General features: G+C 41.2%; 3 protein-coding genes across 4 annotated transcripts; all 3 read left to right on the forward strand.

Moving 5' to 3' along the window:
• Positions 1-8,356: 8,356 nt before the first annotated feature.
• Positions 8,357-15,437, forward strand: notum1a (notum, palmitoleoyl-protein carboxylesterase a). Its single transcript, XM_040049412.1, has 11 exons — positions 8,357-9,000; positions 11,369-11,421; positions 11,545-11,640; positions 11,963-12,023; positions 12,101-12,159; positions 12,251-12,353; positions 12,464-12,655; positions 13,083-13,180; positions 13,281-13,428; positions 13,526-13,573; positions 13,663-15,437. The coding sequence occupies exons 1-11, from the start codon at positions 8,642-8,644 to the stop codon at positions 13,964-13,966; spliced, it is 1,521 nt and encodes a 506-aa protein (XP_039905346.1). The 5' UTR covers positions 8,357-8,641; the 3' UTR covers positions 13,967-15,437.
• A 1,700-nt stretch (positions 15,438-17,137) lies between these two features.
• LOC120744844 (myeloid-associated differentiation marker-like protein 2) lies at positions 17,138-19,868 on the forward strand. Its single transcript, XM_040049446.1, has 2 exons — positions 17,138-17,832; positions 18,137-19,868. Exon 2 carries the CDS (start codon positions 18,263-18,265, stop codon positions 19,172-19,174), a length of 912 nt encoding a protein of 303 aa, XP_039905380.1. The 5' UTR covers positions 17,138-17,832; positions 18,137-18,262; the 3' UTR covers positions 19,175-19,868.
• Positions 19,869-21,011: 1,143 nt separating this feature from the next.
• On the forward strand, positions 21,012-24,255 carry pycr1a (pyrroline-5-carboxylate reductase 1a). 2 transcript variants are annotated; one of them, XM_040049424.1, is made up of 8 exons: positions 21,012-21,141; positions 21,416-21,487; positions 21,610-21,680; positions 21,772-21,951; positions 22,420-22,641; positions 22,768-22,860; positions 23,105-23,268; positions 23,576-24,255. In XM_040049424.1, exons 2-8 carry the CDS (start codon positions 21,421-21,423, stop codon positions 23,748-23,750), a joined length of 972 nt encoding a protein of 323 aa, XP_039905358.1. In that variant the 5' UTR covers positions 21,012-21,141; positions 21,416-21,420; the 3' UTR covers positions 23,751-24,255. The 2 variants fall into 2 exon arrangements, with proteins under 2 accessions (XP_039905358.1, XP_039905367.1); XM_040049433.1 differs by lacking the exon at positions 21,012-21,141 and adding an exon at positions 21,160-21,289.
• Positions 24,256-24,341: the final 86 nt, after the last annotated feature.

The following is a 24,341-nucleotide window of genomic DNA, read 5'->3' on the forward strand; positions in this document are numbered from 1 at the left end:
AGCCTCTTTGATGAGAGGCAAAGGTCTTCTCAAACAAAAAGGAATCCAGTTGTCTTCCTAGAGTGCTCAATTCCATCTCCATCATAATGTGTTTGTATGTAATCCCTTTAGCAACAGAAAAGACATTTTGAAAGACTTTAACTCAAGCTAGATACTTCTGCACACCGACAGGTGTATCTGCAGAGTATCTGGAGGATCAACAACCAATTTTCTGGCCAGTTCCATCCATCTGATCAGTTCCACCAGCACTGACTGTGACGCCAATGCTACATAACTAGATAGCTAACAGCAACTATAAACAGATATATCAAGAATCTGTAAAAAAAAAAGGCTTTATACTGGTGGTTTTAATCTCTCTGTAGGTTGAGTTCAAGTGACTAATCGTGAAAAATCATCAATTACAAAACCATGTGAGCAGGAGTTGGCTGCATACGGTCCTTGTTGAGAACAAAAGAGCGACTGTGTTTGCTGAAATGTGGTCTCAAAACCAACTATCATCTGATGACACTTTACCTTTGACTGGCTTTTTTAAATTCATCTACATTTTTATTAAATGACTGGGACACAAAAATTGGAAGTCTTGAGCTGGACAACTAAATAAAGCCTTAAAAAGTATATCATTGCATCCACGGGATAAGTGAGTAAGCTAGCCAATGAGTTCCCAGACTGCACAAGTTATTATATTATTTGGTGTTTATGCAAGTTAACCTGCAGTTTTAATGTAGAATATTTTAGTACAATGTGTGGGCAAAGTCTTGGCCAGTTATAGCCTAAATGTTTGCAAAATATGGCAGCCAGCAGTGACGATCACTGGCAATACTGTAACTCTGCTGAGCTGCACAGTTGTAAACCAACTTGCTACACTTTAAAGTGCAAAATCAATCAAGTTGATCCATGGAAGTGTTATAATGGATGTATACAATATGAAAAGTAATGACTATAAACTTAAATGTCAAATAATCCCTTTTGCACTGGAAACTAATTGGACAAATGCAATTAATAATGTGTTAATTAGTAAGGTGCTGATGAGGGGTATTTGGTTACGTGTGAAACAGACCAATCAAACTGTTCCCCTTTGGTTCCAGTTTTATTTGAGCTTGTTTAATACATTGCATTCATATGAACTGTCAATCTTCTCATTTGACTATTAGCAATAAAATGATAAGAGCTATTTCCCATAATCTAACATGTCTTTTACAGTTCATTAAATGAAGCAGAATCTTTTACAGATTAATATTTTGGTAACAGATTACTAAAAAAATATGTTTTTATGATGATACTTGTGGTATCTGTACTGGTAGACAAATCAGATACCATAAAGGGAAACGTGACTTATCTTCAAGGTCAAGAGAAGACTTTTATTTCTCCATGATGGCATCAGAGGAAGTAAAGCTATTTACCACCTCAAGAGACAAGTCAGGTGGTGTTTTTGTTGCACATAATGAGTCACAAGCTGAAATCATTGAAACACATCAGAAAAAAGATCTGTTTGTGATGAAAAACATCAAGAAATGCATTACTGATCCCAGCTCAAATGTTCCACACACTAATTTTGCAGTTTAATTCTTAAGTCTTACCAAAAAACAAGCCTTTGATCTCCTAACCCTACATTAGCATAACTGGCAAAAGGTGTTGCAGGGCAAAGATGCCAGCTGAGTCCCCTTGCTCATCGTGCGAAGGTTGGAAGGCCTTCTGTCTTTGACCACATGTTAATCTTTACAGGGCACTCAAGGAAGTGGTGTTGACAGGCTAGATTTGAGGTCAAGAGGGGGCCAAGGGTCAAGCACTTCCTGCTGACATGAAAGCACATCCAAGCACACCTTGCTCTCGGTATCTGTCGTCTGCCCCCTCACCATCTGTACCGACATAATCTGGGGCTCATCGTCCAAAACAAAAGCCATGTGTTAATTACCTTTGAAGGTGTAATGACTTCGGGGCCACAGCCGATCTTCATCTGGTTTCAAAGTGAGAGGCGGAGAACAGGTTACGCTTCAGACGCGTTGCAGTTGTCCTTTGCCTACCTGCCCTGCCGTGCTTTCATTTGCTATGGTTTCCCATATCAAATCCAGAGGTGCATAACTGCTTCACTCTCACTTTGGTGCGCTCTTAAATAAGTAAATTAAGGAGAAATTTCTGAAACACGAGAAACAGGACTACACCTGTCCTCCAGATGTGATGGCATTCGCTTTGATGGAAGTGCTCCTTGTTTTCCCGATGTTCGCACGCCGCACTTGAGGATTATTACTGCTTTTTATGTACTTCCATTATTTTCCAGGTCTGAAGACCTACAGTGAAGAAAAAGGCAACACTTTTAGAGGAATCACTGAAAGTCTTCACATTTACCGGCTTCCCAAATGTTTTTTTCAGAGAGAGTCCATCTCCTAATTCCAGGAATTTGAATTATGAAAAGATCAAAAATGGACAGAGGCAGTGAATGGTGCTGGTAGCAATCTTCTCGTTAGTCATCACGAAAACAACATGAGTTTTTGTGATGACTGCGTGAGTAGAGCTTGAGTAACACTTTCTTCTTCCCACAAATGACCAACTTGAGAGGGAAGTGGGTGTTGTCTATTCCTGAACAGATACATCACCACGTTCTGAATAAAGGAAGGTGATGTTTTTCTACTATCCAACCCCAGGTGACCTTGAGACCAGAGATGAAATCATTTTCGGGATGACACGCATGTTGCTTTTACAGGAAGTGGTTCTTGACCTCATTCAAATCGTACAATGATACTTACACCTACCAGAGTTTGTAAGAGGATATATGCTCCTGCATCTGAATACATCAAAGGGTAATGGGGACTTGGCAGCCTCATTAGTTATGTGCTGTCTGTGCCACTTCAGCCGCTTGAAGATATGCAGCCATTTTCTCCATTTTCTCTCTGCTGAGAATAAACAAACTCTCTCTCTTTCTAATCCTTTGAAATGCTTTTCCCCCCCTTTCCTTTTGAAAATCCTAAACTCTAGTTTCCAGTCTCAGGATGGTCAGAGGAGCTCACACACCTTGATCTTCATGACATCTACAGGAGAGTTCCTGTGATGTGGGGAGTAGAGCCAGTCTGCTCCACAGACCTACAGGTGAACACAGACAGTGGTCCTGTGAAGCTGACGCTGGGCAGAGAGGCAATGCTGCTGGTTTGCCGGTGGAGAAAGAGGGTATAAATATCCACCTCGTGCAGCAGTTTCCTCAGTTTCCTCCAAAAGCAAACACTTCAGATTCTACCTTGTAATTTATCACTGCTCTCTCTCACTCTCTCTGCCACTGAGGGAAAATCTCGGTCAGAAAAACGTTGACTTGAATGATCGCATTGTTTTTGTTTTTCACGTTTCATTTTGTCTCTTTGCGCCGTCTGCGTGTATAAACTGCACTGGTTTTGCGAGAATCACAAAGTAGTAGTACTACTTCACATCTTTTTTTTCCTGCCAGGTTGGGAAAAATCTTAAGGGAAGTGCCTCACAGTACAAACAGCGTACTGTTAGCTTGGATTATAAATACTCGATGTATGCCACACGCAGTAATGTGTGCCTCAGATGTGTGTTTCTTTCATTCTAAAAGTAAGGGTGTAAAGGCGGGGATGATGATTTCAGATTCCCGGGAGAACATTCCCAGGCCTGGAAGAGTCCATGGAAAGTAATCAAGTAACAGAGTGATGTCATTCTGATGAAAGGCAGCTTGTCAGACAGTTGGCGACTAGGGGTGCTCTTTGGCATCGGCCGCAACCCGCTTTACACCGAAATATGACATCAAAGCAGGTACCAGTCCAGGCCAAGAGGCTGGCACTGATCATTGTCTTCTTTGATTACAGTAGCCTCGTCTTCGTGGCGAGAGGATAAAAGAAAACGGCTGCTTGGTGTTAAAAGAGTGTCGGAAATAATGAGCCACGTATCATGTGCAAATGGTGTCCCAGTGGTTCAGTGGACTGTGTAGTCAGAAGATGGGCTGATTGTCTCAGACACGAAAATCTGGTCCAAAATTACCCTTAAGACTTTTTTTTAATCAATGCCCTCCAAACTGGCATTACCGGTTTTTCACAAATCAGATTTATGTTGCATGTCAACAGCTCTTTCTCTTTGATATTTTTAATTCTTCATAAAACCAAGATTAAACAAATAATTATGGGGATTCTCAAGTCTTCCTGCCCGGCTGCTTTAAAGTCTGCATCTTAAAAAAAAAACAGCTACAAATGCAGCTCTCACATAACTGAATAACGACCATGTTTTACAACAGGGTGTGGACTTCAAAAGAATTTCCCCATAGAGAATACCAGGTTAAGGGACGGAAAGTGAATAATGTGTTGTGGCTCTACTGTCATGACCTGTAATAAGGGCTTTTCCATGTCCTTTGGCACAACTGTGGCATAAATAAACATTTCCGAGACTAAAGGGACTGATTCTCCTTCTGTCTCGCTCGAGAGGAGAATAGGCGCAGGGGCAGGAGGGCTGCCGCCTCTCTGATGATAATAATAGCAGGTCTCGAATGGTAATTGGTCTGCGTTCCCTCCTCCGTCACTACCAGGTAGAGGGCATTGAAAAGGGTGATTCAGGCACGAGGCATGAGTGGAAAACTCCAGGAGGAAGGCCGCACGCTCGCGCACCGGTGCCTCCGACACAACCTGGTCCACCTCAGTCATCCTCCAGCACACATTCCTACACACATGCAGACGCCGAGACGTGAAACACGCATGTGCACCCGCCCTGACAAACGCAAACATCCATCTTGCTTAGTACGAATGACGTGACAGAAATGTATAGAGGCAACAGCAGCTACTTTGTGACTGTCACTCAGATGAAAGATGAATAACAAGCAGCTGACCTGTCAGTTGAACTATTTGATTACCCCTCAGTGCCAGAGAGACCCCAAACGCAAGCTGTCCTATCTTGAAAGAGTTCATTTTTATCAAACAGGGCATCATCTGTAACCAATAGACCGCCTCCTCTTACAAAATGAGAGCCTGCTCGACAGATGTCTCCTGCCTCTCTTACTCTCTTACTCCCCATTTACATTCACATCTTAGATGGCACCTCTTGACTTAAGTCGAGATCAAGGTTGTTTACCGATTGTCTGGGTAATATCAGGAACATGTGGTGAGGGTACATGAAAGGAACTCCACGGTGTGTTAACACCCAAAAAACCTCTGTACATGTTTGTTTTGGGTTTTAAACAATAGCTTCAACATGAAATTAAGGGGGCCTGCTTCCGGAGGTTTGCCTCAAGGTGACACAGAACAGAAGCCGAGGCTGAAAGCGTTTTCGCAGGGGCGCAACGTCAAAGCCCTCTAGCGTTACAGTCATATCAACTTATAAGTGAAGTTGTCGTGAAATCGATATATTTGCATTAAAAAACATCCAATATTAGTCTTCTTTTTAAGTGCATGTCTCCTCAATGACAAGCAGCTAAAGGAAATTTCCATATCTGGTGTTATATTACTGGCAGGATGAAAAATTAAGAGTCATTACTACAATATATACAGATCTGCTGAAGGGTCTGTCAGCTTTTCAGCTAATTCGTAACACATGAACAAATTTCTAGTTCTCCTTCTGTCATCTTTTATTAGCAGATTTCTGCACATAAACACTTTGTGGCTTAATAGCACTAAGACATAAGATTTGCTGTTGTGACCTTGGTGGAATTTAGTACTTCGGTTCAGTCCCGCAATGCCCGACCTGCCATCATGTGTTTTATACTGGTGCTGTGTAGGTTGTGTGTGGGAATTTAAAGAAACTCTTCTATGAAATATAAAAGTTTTATAGATGGCGATCTCTCCTTTGTTCTCCTGATGAGGACCTCCACCTGTTTCTGATGATGTGAGCCAGAGCATGTCCCTTTCAAAAGGCTGATCCCTCCTGATCTCTTTGATGTAACCTGACCTAACAGTTCCAACTAGCGGGATTTGATGATCGCGGATGGATCCTCGACAACAGCATGTGCGAATCAAAACTACCCGGCAAGGCGAGATGGACGACGGGAATGTGTGAGCAGAACTGGCAGGCTGTGTAGACAGACGGGGCTATGATGTGTATAAACACTAGGCAGGCAATGGTCACATGATCAATGCTGCCAGCCCAGACTTAAGCAGTAAAACCTGTGGATCTGTGAGGGCACATGCAACTGATCGGAGATGAAAGACAAGCTTTGACTTTCACAGGAGGCCTGGGGTTGGGGTGGGGGCTACGGGGGCACTTCTGAGGGACTGCCATCAGAACAGCTGGGTCATTTTCAAATGACCTAATTCTAGGATTAATCCATTCAAAATTTGTGTCTATGCTACGCAAAGAGAATGGGAGGCAAGGAAAAGGGGAGAGAGAGAATTACAAGTGAAAGCCAGAAGAGCTTAATACTTGGAGTTCAAACAAGGTACTTAGCAGAGAACAAGCCACCATGCACCAACAGTAGCAGGACTGCCTGGTGTTTCAAAGTTTGTCTCCGGCACTTGAGTTGTTTTGTTCAAATTAAATGAGAAAGCCTTTACGTTCGCTCTTTGAATCTACAGATTTCTACCCTCAAAGCGAGAGCATCTGCAGCTCTCACTTCTTCAGTCAGACGATGCTTCACCACCAGGGCATCTCCTCACGTTAGAGAGTGTGTCAGGGGCCGACGTCCATCTGCGAGTGATTTAAGGGTTACATTTTTGAGAATGACGTGTGATAAAACAGGGCGGTATGGGTCAAAGTGACTGGCCTCAGTCTGTGACAGAGCCACTTCTCCTGGACCCTACCACATGTTTTAATCTATACAAGCCTCTGTTTGAAGTTCCCAATTAATACCATCCGTCCTGGTGGTGACTTCATATCCATCTTACCTGGCTCAAAACAGTTTGACATTCTTTCGGCACGCTGATTAACCATGGGGCTACAGTGAGCGGGAGGCTCTCTCTGAGAGGATGTCAAGCTGTTTTAGACTGATGGTGTTCTGTGTTTTACGTCTACCTGATCCATCTAACTTGTCCACTTTATTTTAACTTTATTTCAGCAGTTTAATTTAATTGTTCAGAGAGTACTTTCTTACAAGTTACACAAATGAAACTATCTATTGCAAAGTCTATAATGTGAAAAAAGAACTATTTGGCTACATGGAGGTTAAAGTGTGACCACAATTTGACCAGCCAGTTTCCAAGCAGTTGCAGCCCTCTCTCGGCAATGCGTCGTAATAAGTCTTGGAGTTCTGTTTTCTATTTCAGAGCTCTTGCCTTCGTGGATTGTTATGAAAATTGTGATGAGTTGGTATGAGGAGATTGTATTAAAAACACGGGCTTATCCTAATCCTGCTCCCACAAAGCTGATACAGCGCTAATCAATAAGCTATCTAAGGCTAGAGTTCACATCAGAACTCTTGTGGGCATGACAAAAAGTGGTGTAGCGTCACAAAAATACTATCTGTGAAAATAAATATAAAAGTGTGTGTAAGTGTTGTTAAAAATATTCGGTTGACTTTAGAAATCCCTGTAATGTCCTGTCCAATGAGCTCAAGTCAAAACGACAAACGTCACCAAAACACCATCATGAAGTCTCACTTTGATGAACGATCCCTTTTGCCCTGTGGGCTACACTTTAACTTAAATGTGTCCTTAAAATGAGAGGTTGTTCAAGGGAAGCCTACCTCAACTGTAACGAGGCATTCCTGTGTTAAAAAGCTGGCTTCCCATCAGGATGCTCTGCTCGACTTAAAATATACAGTAGAGCAGGAAAGTTTGGAAGAGACTGAAGTGGGAGGGAGGAGGTGAAAAGAGGGGGAGAAAGAGTGATGGTTGCTTTGATCTTTTGGAGGCCCCATCTGGATAAAAAAGGAGGGGTTGGGGGGGGGGGGGGGGGGGGGGGGGGTGTCTAAGTCCCTTTTTCTAAACCTAAAGCAAAACGTGAGCAACTCAACTCGTCAGAACTGGAACTGATTTTTTATTTTTTATTTTTTTATTTTTAAGAGGTCTGCACTTTTCTTTCCCAGGTGGGGTGTGGAGTAGCGATAACAGACGGTGCTCTGTGAAAAATGATCAACTTTTACTTTTAAGTTACATTTAAAAGTGTTGAAAAATAATTTTAAAAAATTATAATAGGTAAACTCTTAAAAATAACCTGGCTAAATATTGATGCAACTCTGCCAGTTTATGTTTTGTTTTTTTCAAGCAAGTGTGTAACAAGATGCATATTCTCACTTCATAAATTTGTGGTGGAATGGGAAATGGGCATTTCAAGGCCAATAAAAGCCACCACATCAAATAAAACATTGCGGATCAAAAGAACCAACGCATGGACATTTTTTTCCCTCTATAAATTAAAAGGGGGGGGGGGGGGGGGGAGTTAGTCTGCCAGACTTGATCATGCCCTGAGTCCTGCCCCGCTCCTGTGATTGGCTGGACGGTCACACAAGGGGGGAAAGTTTGAATAAAAAACAAGCGCATGGCACCAGTGTTGTCGTTCAAGCTTGTGTGCTTGGTCCAGAAGGGCTTGAGTTGTACCAGACAGATGAGGAAAGAGTTGTAGGCGCACTCGTGAAAGAAAACCAAAATTAAGCCTGAAAGTATTTCCAGTTATTTCAGCGGGTGGCTACAAGTGATCTCAGAGGACTTTTGATTTTACCTGACATTTAATTTGTCTCTTTTGGAAGCTGACAAGTTTTTTTTTTGTTTGTTTGTTTTTGTTTTAAATGAGAATTTGGAGAAAGGACGTCACAAAGATGACACTGATCAGAGTGGTTTCTTCAGTGCTGCTGCTGGTACTGATGCAGTCCGGAGCTCTTTGCGCACGGAGGTTTCGGGGTGGCCGCAACCCACAACCGCGACGCTCACCGCCTCCTCCCACATACCGGGCAGACCGGGGTGATACCACCGAGAGCTTCCCTCTGGATTTCACCGCGGTGGAGGAGAACATGGATAACTTCATGACACAAGTGAAGAACCTTGCGCAGTCCCTTTACCCCTGTTCGGCGCAAAAGCTTGACTACGACATGAGGCTGAACTTTTTGGAGAACACATCAGTCACCTGCAACGACGGCAGTCCTGCGGGGTACGTAACAACTGACCATAAACATGTATGAGGTTACTGTCAAGTCAAAATTAGGCCAGCTGGGCTAGTAGGAGCTGTTATTTTGCCTTAAGAATGCTTCAGCAGGACTCATCCGTCCTGCTGGTCATTAAAATAACCCACATGTATCTGGCATGAGGAGAAAGTGCATCTCCGTTGATTTTCTCAGTATTTGGAGTGCTGAATCGCGTATTTTATTTTCATTTTCGATCAAGAACCATATAAATGTTTTTTTTAAACATATTAAAAGAATATATACAAATAAAAAGAGAATAAATGATTAAAACAATGTCCTGATGCCTCAGTCAGAGTAAAAGATAGACAGCTGCTTTGCGTCAGTGAAGCGTGAAATTTGCGGAGAGCCGCATGGCCTATGCTTCATTTCCTTTGCTTCAAATTAGAATGCAGGTTTTGCGCTGCAGAGTTTCGATTTAACTTTTTAGACCCCCGCCCATCTCTGTCCGTCTTTCTCTGATGAGTACTCGGATGGTTGACCTGTTCGGCTTTCAGGGTGGATGCTGTAAAATATCCATAAAAATATAGTAGATTTTTAACTACATTTTTTATAGAAGGTTAGATTAGATTTTTTTCAGTTGTTTTTATTGTTAATAATATTGTGAAGCAAAAAAATTCATTGTGAAAAAACCCCCCAACTCTACTAAAGAGGAATAAATCGTGCTGCTAAAACAGTAAACGCCAAATATAGTCCCTCCTTCTCTAAAATAGAAAAGGCATACAGACTCTTTTTTCAGTGTAGTTACAAGAAGACAAATTGTAGGTTAAAGGTCAGCGACACAGATCGGTGTATAGCTGTAGACGGTTTAATGTGTCATGTCTGTCCGCGCATTATGCTGCATCACAAGAGAATGCTGAAACGTTACACACAACTACACGCGTACTCATTATTCACTGCTGTAAAGCATGTTGTGTAGTCGTGAATACTTTGGTTGTCGTTCTGATTTGTTGATATATGTGACTGAGCAGAGTGAGCTGTGCATTACACGGCGGCTCCTGGCTGTGTAAAGCGTGGGGACGAGCGCACGCAGGGAACAGTTACAGGCACAAGGCCTTTCATTCACTGTGGCTGTTATCAGCTGGGATGCTAATCCATCAATTGTTATAGCTACACGGATATTCATAAGTATGTAATGTAAAAGGGAAAAAAGTTACTAGAGCAAGTTACTAGGAAGTGAGTGGGTTTTTCATCTGTTGGAAACTTGTTTAAATAGGTGGATTGACACAACACCTCCCCTTTGTTTGTTCAGCTTGTCAATTCTGGCTTCAGTATGTTTGATGGAAATAAGAGTGAGCTGCCTACATCGCTGAATAATAATGGTTAAAACATTAAGCGCAGCCAAAGTGTGATTCAGTGTCTGAGTTAGCAGCTCAGAGCTTCAGCCAAGTCTGTTTGCCTTAAAGTCACTGAAATGTGTTTGCCAATCTTCTGAGTTGAGTCACTGGTAAAATAAAGCAGATATTCAGTGAAATGGGGGGAAAAGGCATCAACATCACAGAAGCACATTCAGAAGCCTCTTGTTTCTGCAGCGAAAGCTACTTTACACACCCAAAATATTTAATTTTCCTTGTGTTTCTGTGTTTTTGTTGAATAAAAGATGAGGATGATTTGGTTAGGACTGCACCCTAAACCATGGGTGCATTGCCCTCTTCTGGACTGACCACAGACAGCACATATCTCCAATATTCCAAGATAGGTTTCCTACAATCTTAGAGCAGCTATAGCTCAGAGTCATGTGTCTAAGTGCATTCTAAGGGCGTTAAATTGGGCTTATGCGGGTTTGTTGGCACCTACTGCACCTGAGCAAAAGAGTTTTACTTCCTATCATGCCATTACCTTGAATGGCAGCCTTGGTTTTATCCACATTTTATGACATTGTGTTCAGAGTGAAGAGATGATGGTAGGTTGCTTATTATGGAAAAATACCATCTACTGGAATCTACAGTGGAACCAGGATATGGTAGAGGATGATGTTTATCTCCTTTTCGATCACTGTATCAGCGTTTGAAGTGCAGCGTGTACACACAGCATCATTGCTTTCATCCGTGGCACCTTTTTGAGATTAGCATCAAGTTCGTGGCATCCTTGTTTGTATTACTGATGATGCGATGTGTGTATTTTACGCTTGGGTGCAAGCACTGATGTAGAAACAATGGCCACATTATCTTTCAGTGTCTATTTCTTTCTCCATAAGAAAGTCTCAAACCTGTGGGCCAAGACGTTCATGCAGGCAGCGTAAAGCAAAACTTGAGGAATTTAGAATCATATACACATATTGTTTAAACTCAACCATGCCTATTATCGTGTGCTCACTTCATTCTTTGGTTCTTGTAGGTACTACCTAAAAGAATCTCGAGGCAGCAGGCGGTGGTTGATATTTTTAGAAGGTTGGTATTTTGGACTAAATTGATTCACCTCAACACATTTCTCATTTCACGTCCAGTTATACCAAAAAAATCACATGTGAAATGATTGTTCCTATTTTTTGTTATTGGTATATCTGCCTGCAGGTGGCTGGTACTGCTTCAACAAGGAAAACTGTGACAGCCGATATGAGACAATGAGAAGGTTAATGAGCTCCTCCAAGTGGCCCCAGACTAAAACAGGTGAGCCTTTCCATCAGCCCCCCTGTTGCTCCACCCGGGGCTCCTGACCATAAGGTGAAAAGCATACCTGCTTTTAATGCCTCAGCAATTAAAAGGATGGGATGCATCTGTGCTCATTTACAGTGTTATTGAAACTGACACCCGGTCATAATGTTGCTGCGGTGTAGGGCTACCTGGCGCCCACCACTAAAGGAAGAGAGACGCCTCTCTCTCTTGTTGCACTGTAATAACTGTAATCCACGTGGTAATGATGATGAGTAAGAAGAGGATGTGTCTCAGGGAGCCAGAATGGCTAATGATACACGTCGGTCTGTCTCTGCAGGCACAGGGATCCTGTCTCCACTCCCTGAGGAAAACCCTCACTGGTGGAACGCCAACATGGTGTAAGTTGCCTTTTGTGCTCATTGATGCCCAATTTTTAATCACAAGTGGCATTTTAAATGTTACGTTTGTTGTGTAGATTTGTGCCCTACTGCTCCAGTGATGTTTGGAGCGGCGCTACAGCCAAAACAGATCAAAGTAAGAGACACCACTAAAGTCTCAAAATCTTGACATGTATTTGCCCTGAAAGAAGAGTTGTTTAGTTCGTTTGTCTCTCTGTTGTACACAGGTGGTTATGCCTTCATGGGCTCACTCATTATTCAGGAGGTTGTGAAGGACCTGCTGAAAAAAGGTCTGGAAAATGCCAAAGTCCTCCTCTTAGCAGGAAGCAGGTGTGTTCACATGTAAAAATATTGCCCAGGGTTTTATATTGAAAGCTTCTGCACGTCATTCTTACTGATGTATGTGTACTGATGAAAATATATATTGTTTTTGTATGAAGTGCGGGAGGTACTGGCGTTCTTCTGAATGTTGACCGTGTGGCAGAGATGCTGGAGGGACTGGGCCACACTGCGATACAAGTGCGAGGCCTTTCTGATTCTGGCTGGTTCCTGGACAATAAGCAGTACCACTGCACTGACTGTGTGGACACTGCCAGCTGTGCCCCCACTGAGACCATCAAGAGAGGCATCAAGTATGGGATTTCTCTCAGTTTAGTTTTATTTATTTCATACCAATATTTATCTCAAGATACAGATTCCTATGAAATTATAGATAGAAGTCCCAACAATAAGACAATAAAAGCATGCACTGCTGGCTGTGGCTGGCTGCTATGGCTGGCTGGGGAGAACAAACAAAACATGCGACAAAGCACAATCTCTAGGAAAGAGATGATGACATGCATTAGTCACATATAAAGGCACTGGGAGTGAAAAAGCACATCATGCACGAGCCCAAGCAGTCTGAGCCTCAAGCAGCCGAACTAAGGAATATTTCAGTGTCACCTCATGCATTTATCTACAAGCATTATTAAAAAGAAAAGCATTAAGTCTAGTCGTTAAACTGAGATCACCAGGTTGCTACTATACCCATCATATCCTATCTGTGTCTGTTTCTATTAGGTACTGGGGAGGGATGGTACCAGAACGGTGCAAACAAGCCCATGAAGGAGAAGAGTGGAACTGCTTTTTTGGATACAGAGTCTTCCCGTCTATAAAAAGTGGGTTTATGATCTATGTGGATACAAGTAAATGTGCATTGTGATGTGATCTACGAATACTCACATTGTCTGGCTGATATTTTTCATTTTCCCTGAGCAGGCCCTGTCTTTGTGGTCCAGTGGCTGTTTGATGAGGCTCAGTTGACAGTAGACAACATTCAGCTGACAGGTCAGCCTGTGCAGGAGGGCCAGTGGCGCTACATCCAAAACCTGGGCACTGAGCTGAGGAACACACTCAAAGATGTCCCGTAAGGCCATGCATCTGGATTTCAGGTGGAAAATTTACAAAGAATTATTGCAAAGACTTTTACTGATTACTGTTTTTTTCTGTTGTTTTTTCTTTAGGGCTATGTTTGCTCCAGCATGTTTATCGCATGAAGTTATCACCAGAAAGTGGGTATTATTCATTTTCAAAAGGCCTCTTCCCCGCTGTACGATTTTCTACCTGTGTGCTGACAGCGCCCTCTTGTGTTGTGTTCTAGCTATTGGATTGATGTGCAGGTTAAAGGCACCTCCTTGCCCAGAGCGCTGCACTGCTGGGACCGCAGCCTCCATGACAACAGGAACAACAAGGCTCCGCCTAAAGGCTGTCCTGTGCATCTGATTGACAGCTGCCCGTGGCCACACTGCAACCCCACCTGCCCCACCATCCGAGATCAGTTCACAGGGCAGGAGATGAATGTCATTCAGTTCCTCATGCACATGGGCTTTGATGTGCAGAAGATGGCCCAGCAGCAGGGAATGGACCCCAGCAAGCTACTGGGCATGCTCAGCAGTGGCAGCTAAAAGGACACAAACACACAGGCATTATCTCAACGTTAAACTAAGCAGAGTTGGCTGGCTGGTCTCTCTGGCCAGTCTCCCAAGCCTGATACCTCCAACTACCCCTCCATCTTCACAACCCATTCTACCTATAATGAATTTCCTCTGACCTCCTGTTTACTTTACTCCAAACCTCAGTCAGTGCAGGGACTTTGACCTTGTCCCACAATCCCTTTTCTCCCATCTGGTGACAAGTACTGTGGCAACATACCACAATGACAAGGCACAACTCTTTGCGACTCACCATTTAAATTATATTTTGTTTTGTAAAAGAAAATATCATGAATGTAATCCAGTTTTAAGGATGCTCACTGATGTTTTGTTTTTATGTTTGTCCTTCCATATAGTTTAAATTTAGTCATTGCCACAGTGACATAGGGATGCTGTTTTTGTTAAGTAGCCAATATGAGACTGTTATCAGTGCAATTGGGCCCTAGCATTTTTCTGTAATTGGAACTCTCATTGCAAAAATAACTGACATCAAGGCAGATATAGGAAAATATCATAAGTGCGCTAAGTGCTGAATCAGAAAGGAGATATTTTATATTTACCTCTAAAAAAAATAAAAGCATAAACAATAGCGAGAGAAAGACAACTGACACTGATGCTCTAATAAACTCATAGCAAAAGACTGTCAGTTAGAATTACCCTGTTTGAACTAAACAGGCACAAACCATGTGTTATTACCGCTAATGAAAGTAATGCAATAAGACATAATGTTCCTATAGCTGTAACTCCCTTGATAGCATCTAAACCAAATTGGTATATTTTAAGATGTCAGAATGTCCCCTTTAGTTGTTTTACAATGCTAACTGTGGTGCTAAAGTGGATCTGGTTTAATGTCTATACATAGTTATACAAAAACCACAGTGCCATCACATCTAAGCTATACCTCTTACGCACAGGCCGCATCATCATGACAAGACAGTTCAAAAACTCATGTTAGGTCACCTCAGTAGATCAGCAATCCTCAAATCAATGCAATGAACATTTAAAGGGAGACGAATATTGTGTATTGTATTTTTTGAGTATATGTATAGGCTCTATCAAGTGTTCACTATTGTAACTCCCTTCTTATTATTATCTCATAGAGATCACTTTTTAATATAATGACAATGTTGTATGTAATGATGTCTTTATAAATGATGTTTTTAAAGGGCCTCTATTTCGCATCACACCAGAAAAGGAAAAGTATTACTAATTGTAATTTTATTCTGTAACATATTTTTTAACAGGAAAAAAAAACTCAAGCTACATTGGTAATTTACATATTTATTTTGTTATGTAAATCATATTTATAAGTGCTATTTTCACAGAGAAGTGATTCTTTGTAAATTGTAAATACATTGCTGTTTTTCTCTTTGTGTTGACTGCATGTCTTTGTATCAGACCAGAAGAAAAGACACATAACATAATATACTACAAGATAAATATTTTTTGCAGTCTTGTGATTATTACTTCGATGAGGTCTACTAAAATGGTATTATTAATGTGTAGAAGATGTGGCATTACTATACTAAACTATACTTAAAGTCAGTGACTGATCACCTTCAAGAAATGTGGTTATCACCTAAAATAAGAGAAATATTTCAGAGTAAGTGAAGCGATCTGGTGGGTAAACAAGAAAATTTCATTATAAGTTCTGCAGACCAAAAGGTACTACAAGCTAACTGAATAAAAGGTGTGCAAATGATGCAAAACTAAGCCGCCTTGCATAATAAACTCTGCACCATGTGGCTCTTATCTTGCTGTGTATTTGAGCCTAGTGCAGTGTGTTTATGCTACCTGCACTGCACACATCACAATTTAGCTTTTGTTCACACATACACTCACAGTGTGATGGTATCTACCACGCAAGGGCCTAAACATCAGGAGTAGTCTGGAGCCTTACTTACAGTTCAGCAGTTCATGGGCAGGACAACCTGGGCATCAAACCACTAATTCACTTTTGCTCCTGAGCCACAGCTATCTTTACACATGCTTATCAGCATCTAAATGTTCTCTCCAAATTATTTAAGCATAAAAACCTTGCTCAGAATAACCCCTCCTTGTCCTCCCATGGCACGTCCATCACAGACAAAAAACTTATTTTGAGAAAAATAAATTCACACCCTACTGGAAGTAATTAAAGCTAGCAAACTTAGAAAGGCGTACCGCTTTGATCTTTCAGAATGAAGACCAACAGAAAACTTTGTATAACTCACATCCTAAATGGAAGAAAAATTTGATAATTAAATAATACGTTAAATAATATATTCACAAACACAGTAACACGTGTAGGTTTTAAAGTAGATAGGTAAAAATGATCATTATTGTACAGGAATTAATATACACTATTGCAAAATACCAGTATAATACTGTACTTTAGAAAGTTTATTGATAAAAAAGCATAATAATGATGCTTTTTGTTTTACTGTTTTACATTACTGCTAAAAATTTGGTAGTTTTACCGTATTAATTGCTGCCAGTAAAGAACTTTAATTTGAAATGTGTGCTGATAACCCAGAGATGGGTTTGGGTTTTTTTGTTTTGGGCTAAGAAGTATTACTGTTCCCTGTGATTGATTGGTAACCCTCTTGCCTTATGATGGCGCAAACAGGCCCAACCCCCTGTCACCCTGAATTAGATAAGCGGATAAAATGGATAGATAGTACTGTTCTCTATATTACCTGTATAACAGCTCATTCCCTAACAGTTCAAGTGCTGCAAACTGCCCAAACAAAGATGATAAAGCCTCTTTAAAATTCCACACCAAATGACATATTCATTTTTAAAATGCAGTGTTTAAGGCAATTTTGAGTAACTTCCTCCAGAGCTGAAAAAATGCTGCTTTGAACTTGAAACTGAAAATAACTTATAAGTAATTTGCAGTTATGTATGCAGTAAGCAGTTATGAATATTTAAGTTTGCTTTTGTTTTTTGCAATATTCTAATTAAAGAAATGCATATACATGCATGTACATTTCTAAAATTGTTTTAACAGTGATTTTATGTAAGAATATCCTTGCAATGTTTAAATTTTAAAAAACGAGGATACTTATATAAGAAGGTTAAAATATTTTAAGTAATTGCCACTTCATTTCTACCTCCCTTTCATATGCATAGGTCAAATCTGCCATCGCTTGTGTATAATCATCCCTCTGAACCTGTGTGTAATTTATGCCTCTAATGGGAGTCTTAGCCCTCCTCCCTGTCATTACACAGTGTGTAAATGCCAGTTTCTGACTGTGGGAGCTCTGACTCAGCCACTCTGGGTGCTCCCTAGAAATAAGACTCCCAAACTGCCTGCCACATGCAGCCTCCCACCCCTCTGTGGAATATAGACCCCCTATTTATAGCACTGGCGAGGCCTGTAACTCTGGGCTCGGCACAAACTTTCATTTAAACAACCACCCCTAGCAATCCACCGAGTGCACACTGACAGAGACAGGAGGAGCAGGGTGTGCTTGCGTGAATAAGAAAGAGTGGGAGATCAAGTCTGAGAGGCAAGAGAAGACAGAAAGCAGCGAGACAAAGAGCAAGAGACATAGCCGACAGTTTGAGTGATTCTGGTGGACAGTTTAGGGAAGAAAAAGAGAAAAGAGAAGAATTTATAAGGACTGAGTCCATGAGGAGTTGAAGTTGACTGACAGGACAACAAATTTGTCCACCTGTTTGGCACTGAGGGATTTTGCTGGAAGATTGATCTTTGGATATCAATTTTCAAAGAGGGCTGATTGGAGAAGACGTTACTTCACTTTGATATTTTGCTAAACTGGAAAAAGTAGTGAGGGAAGAAGCCAGCAAGCAAGACAAGCAAGAGAAAACCAAGATTTCACTGCAGCTTTTGAGTAAGACTCGATCATATTATTATTACATGAAACACATTTTGAAATCATTAGAAATCAACTGTTATTATTCTGCACAGAAATTAGACTCTTTTTACAAACTTGTGCAACCAAGAAGAAAGAAACCTATCAAAAAGATAGCTTATTATCAAAGTTGACTGAAAGTCTTTTCTCATTTTAAGCTATTGAACAAACTTCTACATAACAATGTATGCATGTAACCTGAGCTTAAACACACTGCTGTAATTACAAAGCAAGGTCAGGAAAGAAATTACAGACATTTGTAATTAAGGACCATCTATAACAGGAAACCAAAAAAAGGGTGAGGTCTGCGCGAAAAAGACAGAGGAGGCCGCAAGGACACCAACACGGGCAACGGGACATTAAGAATCTCACCAGCAACAACAGCTGCTTTAGAGGGACAACAGGCACCATGGATTCTCAAGGAGGACATTACCTCAACAAAGAAGCTGTGCTGTCCCCTTTAGGAATAGCCCGAATGTTCCAGCTACTGTTTGGCTGCACCATAATGGCCCTTGTGTCCCACAGCGCAGGCTACAGTGCCAATTATGGAATCTTCTGTATGTTTGTGTGGTGCTTCTGCTTTGCTGTCACACTGGTTGTTTTCACCTTGGACATTACCCGGCTCCACACTTGTATGCCGATTTCCTGGGATAACTTCACTGTGGCCTTTGCCATGCTGGCAACACTCATGTACATCACTGCCTCTGTGGTCTACCCCGTTTACTTCCTTCAGACAGAGGTTCCCGATGAGGAGTGGGAAGTCCAAATATACCGAATTGCTGTTACAGTCTGCTCTGCAGTCTGTTGCTTCCCCTACGCAACTGAGGTGTTCTTAACACGAGCCAAACCAGGGGCTGTGGTTGGATACATGGCCACTGTGTCTGGTCTGCTCAAGGTGGTCCAAGGTTTTGTGGCCTGCATCATTTTTGGGGCCCTGGCTAATGACAGTGAGTACAACCAATACATTGCCACCCAGTACTGTGTGGTGGTGTACAGCCTGTGCTTCTCTGTCACTGTGATAGTGGTCGTACTGACGGTTTCTGGTAGGACCTCTGCCCTGCGGTTCCCATTTGATCGGTTTGTGGTCATCTACACCTTCTTTGCTGTGATCCTCTATCTCAGTACTACGCTGATCTGGCCCATCTTCAGCTTCGACAGGAAGTATGGCAACACTACTCGTCCCGAGGACTGCCCACGAGGAGAATGTCCGTGGGATAGCAAGTTGGTTGTGGCCGTCTTTACTAACGTCAACTTAGTGTTGTATTTTGTAGATCTTGTTTACTCCCAGAGGATTCGCTTTATCTCTAGTTCTGCTGTCTGAAACCACCACCAACACCCACCAACAAGTTCAAGGACATATCCAGTTTGTTCTCCATACCCAGGTCTATGTGAAAGACTCAATGGCTTAAATCCACCATTTCACAGTGTTATGTAGCCAGTGTATAACACTTTTTTTTAATTAGCAGTATTATCTAGTTTTTATGTTACAGTATTAATCTAGTCCTGAACTTCTTCCTACCGTAGAGAACATGCACCATGGAGAAAATCTCAGCAACACTGTCCACAGACGACTCTGGGAAATATATCCATCTCTCTAATACAGGCATCCATCTTATCTGGGATGGACCTAAAGAAGTGTCAGACCAGTGTTATGTCATTCAACCTTTCAGAGGCTTGGCAATTTATTTAATACTATTTATATAACAATAAACAGGGTGGAAATATATTTCCTAGATATGTTTAGTATCTGTTAGGTCAACAGTTTGCACTGAACATAGAATATGGTTTTGGCTTTCTAGCCACTTCACTATATTTTTTTTCCAGTTTAGATTATATTCCCCACATATGTTGAAGTTTATAAGGTTTTTTTTAATTTACTGAATGTCAATTTTTTTTGAAGGCAAATGTTTGGCAGCAGTATTAGATTTGTTATTTTGTTGATACATTACATGTTGACCACAAGCACGAGTGTTAACATTCTTTTTCCCATGTTTGTACTCTGTTCTGTGTTTAATAAAATGTCTATGTTTTCATTTGGCCTTCTTTCACTTCTTTGCATAAAGTAGGACTTAAATACACAGTGTTTTTCATGTTCTAGGGTAATTTGCTGCTACCAGTCAAACTATTTGTACAATTTCATGTTTTTTCTTTATACTTGGTAATTTAGCATAGACTGGGATTCGCCAATACGTAACTTTTTTTCTCTTTTTAAAAAATAAAGGTTTTCCAATGTGTTGATTGTTCATAAAATGCAGAAAGAAAGAAAAAAGATCAAGCAGCATATGCTAGTTTGTTTAGCCTACATGTAGTCTACAATTTTAGAGAAGCTGTTGAGTTAAATAAAAATGTTTATAAACATTAATGCCTAATAATGTAGGTTTTAAAGTATAATGTAGTTTAGAATGTTTAACTTTTTTTTTTTAAAAAGCATTATAATGTTGCTTTTTGTTTTACTGATTTACTTTACTGCTAAAAATCTGCTAGTTTAACCACGTTAATACAGAAAATACATGCTGATAACCCACACACACACACACACACACACACACACACACACACATATATATATATATATATATATATATATATATATATATATATATATAAGGTAAAAGTGAACATTATTTTATTGTATGTTAATATACCATGTCGCAAAATAACTCAAATATGCTGTACCCTGTTATACTATATGCTTAAAATGAGGTAGTTTTACTGTTATTTCACCATGTTAATACAGAAAACACTTGCTAATGGCTGCCAGTAAGTCACTTTAATTCGACAAAAAGCTATGACCTGTCTGTATGACACAACTTTAATCATTACAACCACAATAAGCACAGTAACTACCTGCTACTGTTGAATAGCTAACAGATATAAACAGGTTTACCGACAGGATAATGAAGAAACTTAAGAGAAAAAACGCCTAACTCGGAGTTACTACTTACATCAGTCTGTTAACTATGTTGCACTTTATCTGCTCAGAATATGTATGTTATGTCTGAGCGCCTCCATCTCGACATGTGTTTCCAAGCTTTTCGCCGGTAGATGCCAGTAAAGCGACTGCGTCTCCTAACCAGCTTTTCCTCTCAGCAGCACAGCCTGGTGCAATTTAAACCCCGCCTCAAAGTTAACGCTGCTGCCACTGCGATTGGTTGAAATTGTTACGCGTAAGCTAAGGGTGAAAGCTCACTGGCTCGCAAGCCTCGTCAATCAAATTCGTTTCTGGTCGCTGTTGCAGAAGCTACAGCGCTAATCACCTGGGACGCGTTGACAGAGTCGTAATTTCAGGTATTTATGAAGAGCTGGTATTGGTCTGTCTGTCTGTCAGCTTAAAGATTCTTCCGTTTGTTCATAAATATAATGAATGTTAGCGTTATGGCTGCTGCCATCATGTGTCCAGGATTCGCCTTGCCCTCCCTCAGTGAATAATACGGAAGTAAGATTATGTTTGCGCTGCGTGTCGGAGCTGTAAAAAGGACACACGGCTCATCCTTTCTTGGTTCATCTGTCACTTGTAAGACACAACGTTAAATTTAATGTTTTAAATTGTGTGTACCTACAGGCAGAATGAGCGTGGGTTTCATAGGAGCGGGCCAGCTGGCCCACGCTCTGGTGAGAGGCTTCACGGCAGCAGGTGAATTTCGAAACATACCTTTAACCATATGTGCATTAATTTCATTTCATTTGTATTCTTGATGTATGTAGATTGCAATCAGGCACCGAAATGATTTCTGGATATTTTTTCCCCTCTTCAAGGCGTGATTGCCACGCACAAAATCACAGCCAGTTCTCCAGACACAGATCTCCCCACAGTGCAGCAACTACGGGTGCGTAGTCTGTTATATTAGTGACTCTGTGTAATTATGAATATGTATTTTACCTGTCTGAAGAACTACTAAAAGAAGTCAATTTGTACAGAAATTGGGTGTAAATTTCACTACCAGCAACAAGGAGACAGTGAGCAGGACTGATGTTCTCTTCCTGGCTGTGAAGCCCCACATCATTCCTTTTGTCCTCGATGAGATTGGACCAGATATCGAAGACCGTCACCTTATTGTGTCCTGTGCTGCAGGGGTCCGAATCAGTTCCATAGAGAAGGCAAGTCATAGCCCGTCGTGTTTACATGTTGTGTGTTTTATGGTGGGAAACTTACAAACTAAACACATTTAAGCCCCACCTTCCTATTCAAGCTGCTTGTTACACTAGTTTGAATAAGTCAATTGGTGTAAATATAGTAATTATCTACTAGTATTTGTAGTGACATGGTATGGTGCATCGTAGGAGTTGGTGTGTACCCTGCTTGTATGAACACTAGATCACTTAATTATAGTACTATTTTTAAAACATTACGGTAATGCAAATCATAATCCAGATGAATCCAGACGCATAACTTAAAGTCTTATAAACGCTATTGATTCATATTTTTCAGTGCTCACATCGCCTATACATACATCTAATCTGTTTTTGCTTGCTGTATCCATCCATTATAAGAAACTTTAACCTGTACTTTCATTCATCATCCCTTCAAATGAAGTCACTAAATTAGAGCATTGCTCCTTTTTGTAGAAGCTGCAGCAGTATCGCACTTCTCCAAAGGTCATACGTTGCATGACCAACACTCCAGTGGTAGTCCGTGAAGGGGCCACTGTCTATGCTACAGGAAGCTATGCAGATGTGGAGGATGGAAAGCTCCTGGAGCAGCTGATGGCCAGTGTCGGCTACTGCACCGAGGTGGAAGAGGACCTGATTGATGCAGTCACTGGCCTAAGCGGCAGCGGCCCTGCTTATGTGAGTCCGTTCTACCTATCAGTGTGTTTTGCAAATCTGCCATAGCTGCAGCATTTGTGAAAAACGTGCCCTCCGGCTTGTTGCCCTCTTTCCATCATAGTAACATTGATGATTGTGACCTTGCAGGCTTTCACTGCTGTAGATGCGCTTGCTGATGGTGGTGTGAAAATGGGCCTGAACAGGAGATTGGCTGTACGCCTCGGAGCCCAAGCACTGCTGGTATGTCCGTTATAGATGCAGTATATACTTTTTTTTTTTTTAGGTTTTGATCCTGGTTTGATGTTGCTGTGTTTCTATATACCCCTAGTGCCTATGAGTTGAGTTTAAAAGAATACTGTTCAATTATGTGTGACCTGCAGCTTGTCCTGTCCCATTGTGCACATTGACACAGTCTGAATGTTCATTATCACGTGGCGTATTTTATGCGATCAATCAGTGGCGCTTCCTTTGTATTTCTTCAAAGGGGGCTGCTCGGATGCTGTTAGACTCGGAGCAGCACCCTGGGCAGCTCAAGGACAATGTGTGTTCACCAGGGGGCGCCACGATCCACGCCCTACATGTTATGGAGAGTGGTGGCTTCCGCAGCCTGCTCATCAATGCTGTGGAGGCTTCTTGCGTTAGGACGAGGTAGGTTGGTGAGAGAGGTGTTCAACAAACAGAGAAACATTTTTGTCATTCCTGTCATAAGACACAAAAGAAAAGCAATTCACTCAATTGCTCAAAGGGTGACAATTTTTTTTAAAGTTTATTATTCAGACAGCAGATGGAGCTATGTATGTACAAATCATTTTAAATTGTGGCTTCTCTGGTTACATATCACCTAGTGTTGAAGTTATTACTACACTGATTTATTATGCTGTGATTAATATGTATTATCCATTCTAACTTGTATATTTATCTTCTTTTGTTTCTGCTTTTTTATATTTCAAAAAAGGGAACTTCAGTATTTGGCTGACCAGGAGAAGATTTCCCCTGCTGCCATAAAGAAGACAACTCTGGACCAAGTGCTGCAGCAACCGGGAGTCACTCCAGATGCTGTTGGAGTCAGATCTCGTGGGATCAGCATGTTCAACAGCAGCAGCAGCAGCTCCAGGACCAAAAAGAAATAAAATAACCTGCCAGGTGGAGAAACTGCAAACTTGTCATATCACTGATGATCCGGCTATATGCTACAACCACTACTGCCGGGTAGTTGTTGACCTAAGTAAGTAAATCACCTAAAATATGAGGTGAGACTTAACAAGAGAAAGATTTCAAGCGATAATAGCTTCCTTTTGTAAGAAAATCTCCATTTCCGTTACCATGAAATGCTTTTTTTCTTTCTTTTATATCCCTGTTCCTGGTATTTTAGTTGACTCATGGAATAAAAATGCTCCTATCAGTTTCTTTTCTGGCTTTCTAAACCTTGTTTCTGATGATCGTGTTTCATGCCAAAGAGGTTCACTTCACAACTGGTTTTTTTTTTTCCTCGAGGTGATATCCCATTGCAGCTTGTATTGTACTGTGTACCAAAATCATGTTTTGCAATACTACAGATATTGATAAAATGCTATATTTTGTACTCCAAATGAGTGTATTTTCAAAATAGTTTATTAAATGTAGACATTTAACTAATTCTGTGGTTGTGATTTATTTGTGCCAGTGCTCACAGTGCCAGCAGTGCTGATTCTAAGTCACAACAGGAAGTATAAGAAACAATG

This window comes from Simochromis diagramma, unplaced genomic scaffold (genome assembly GCF_900408965.1).
Source record: "Simochromis diagramma unplaced genomic scaffold, fSimDia1.1 OVJJ01000321.1, whole genome shotgun sequence".
Taxonomy (NCBI): domain Eukaryota; kingdom Metazoa; phylum Chordata; class Actinopteri; order Cichliformes; family Cichlidae; genus Simochromis; species Simochromis diagramma.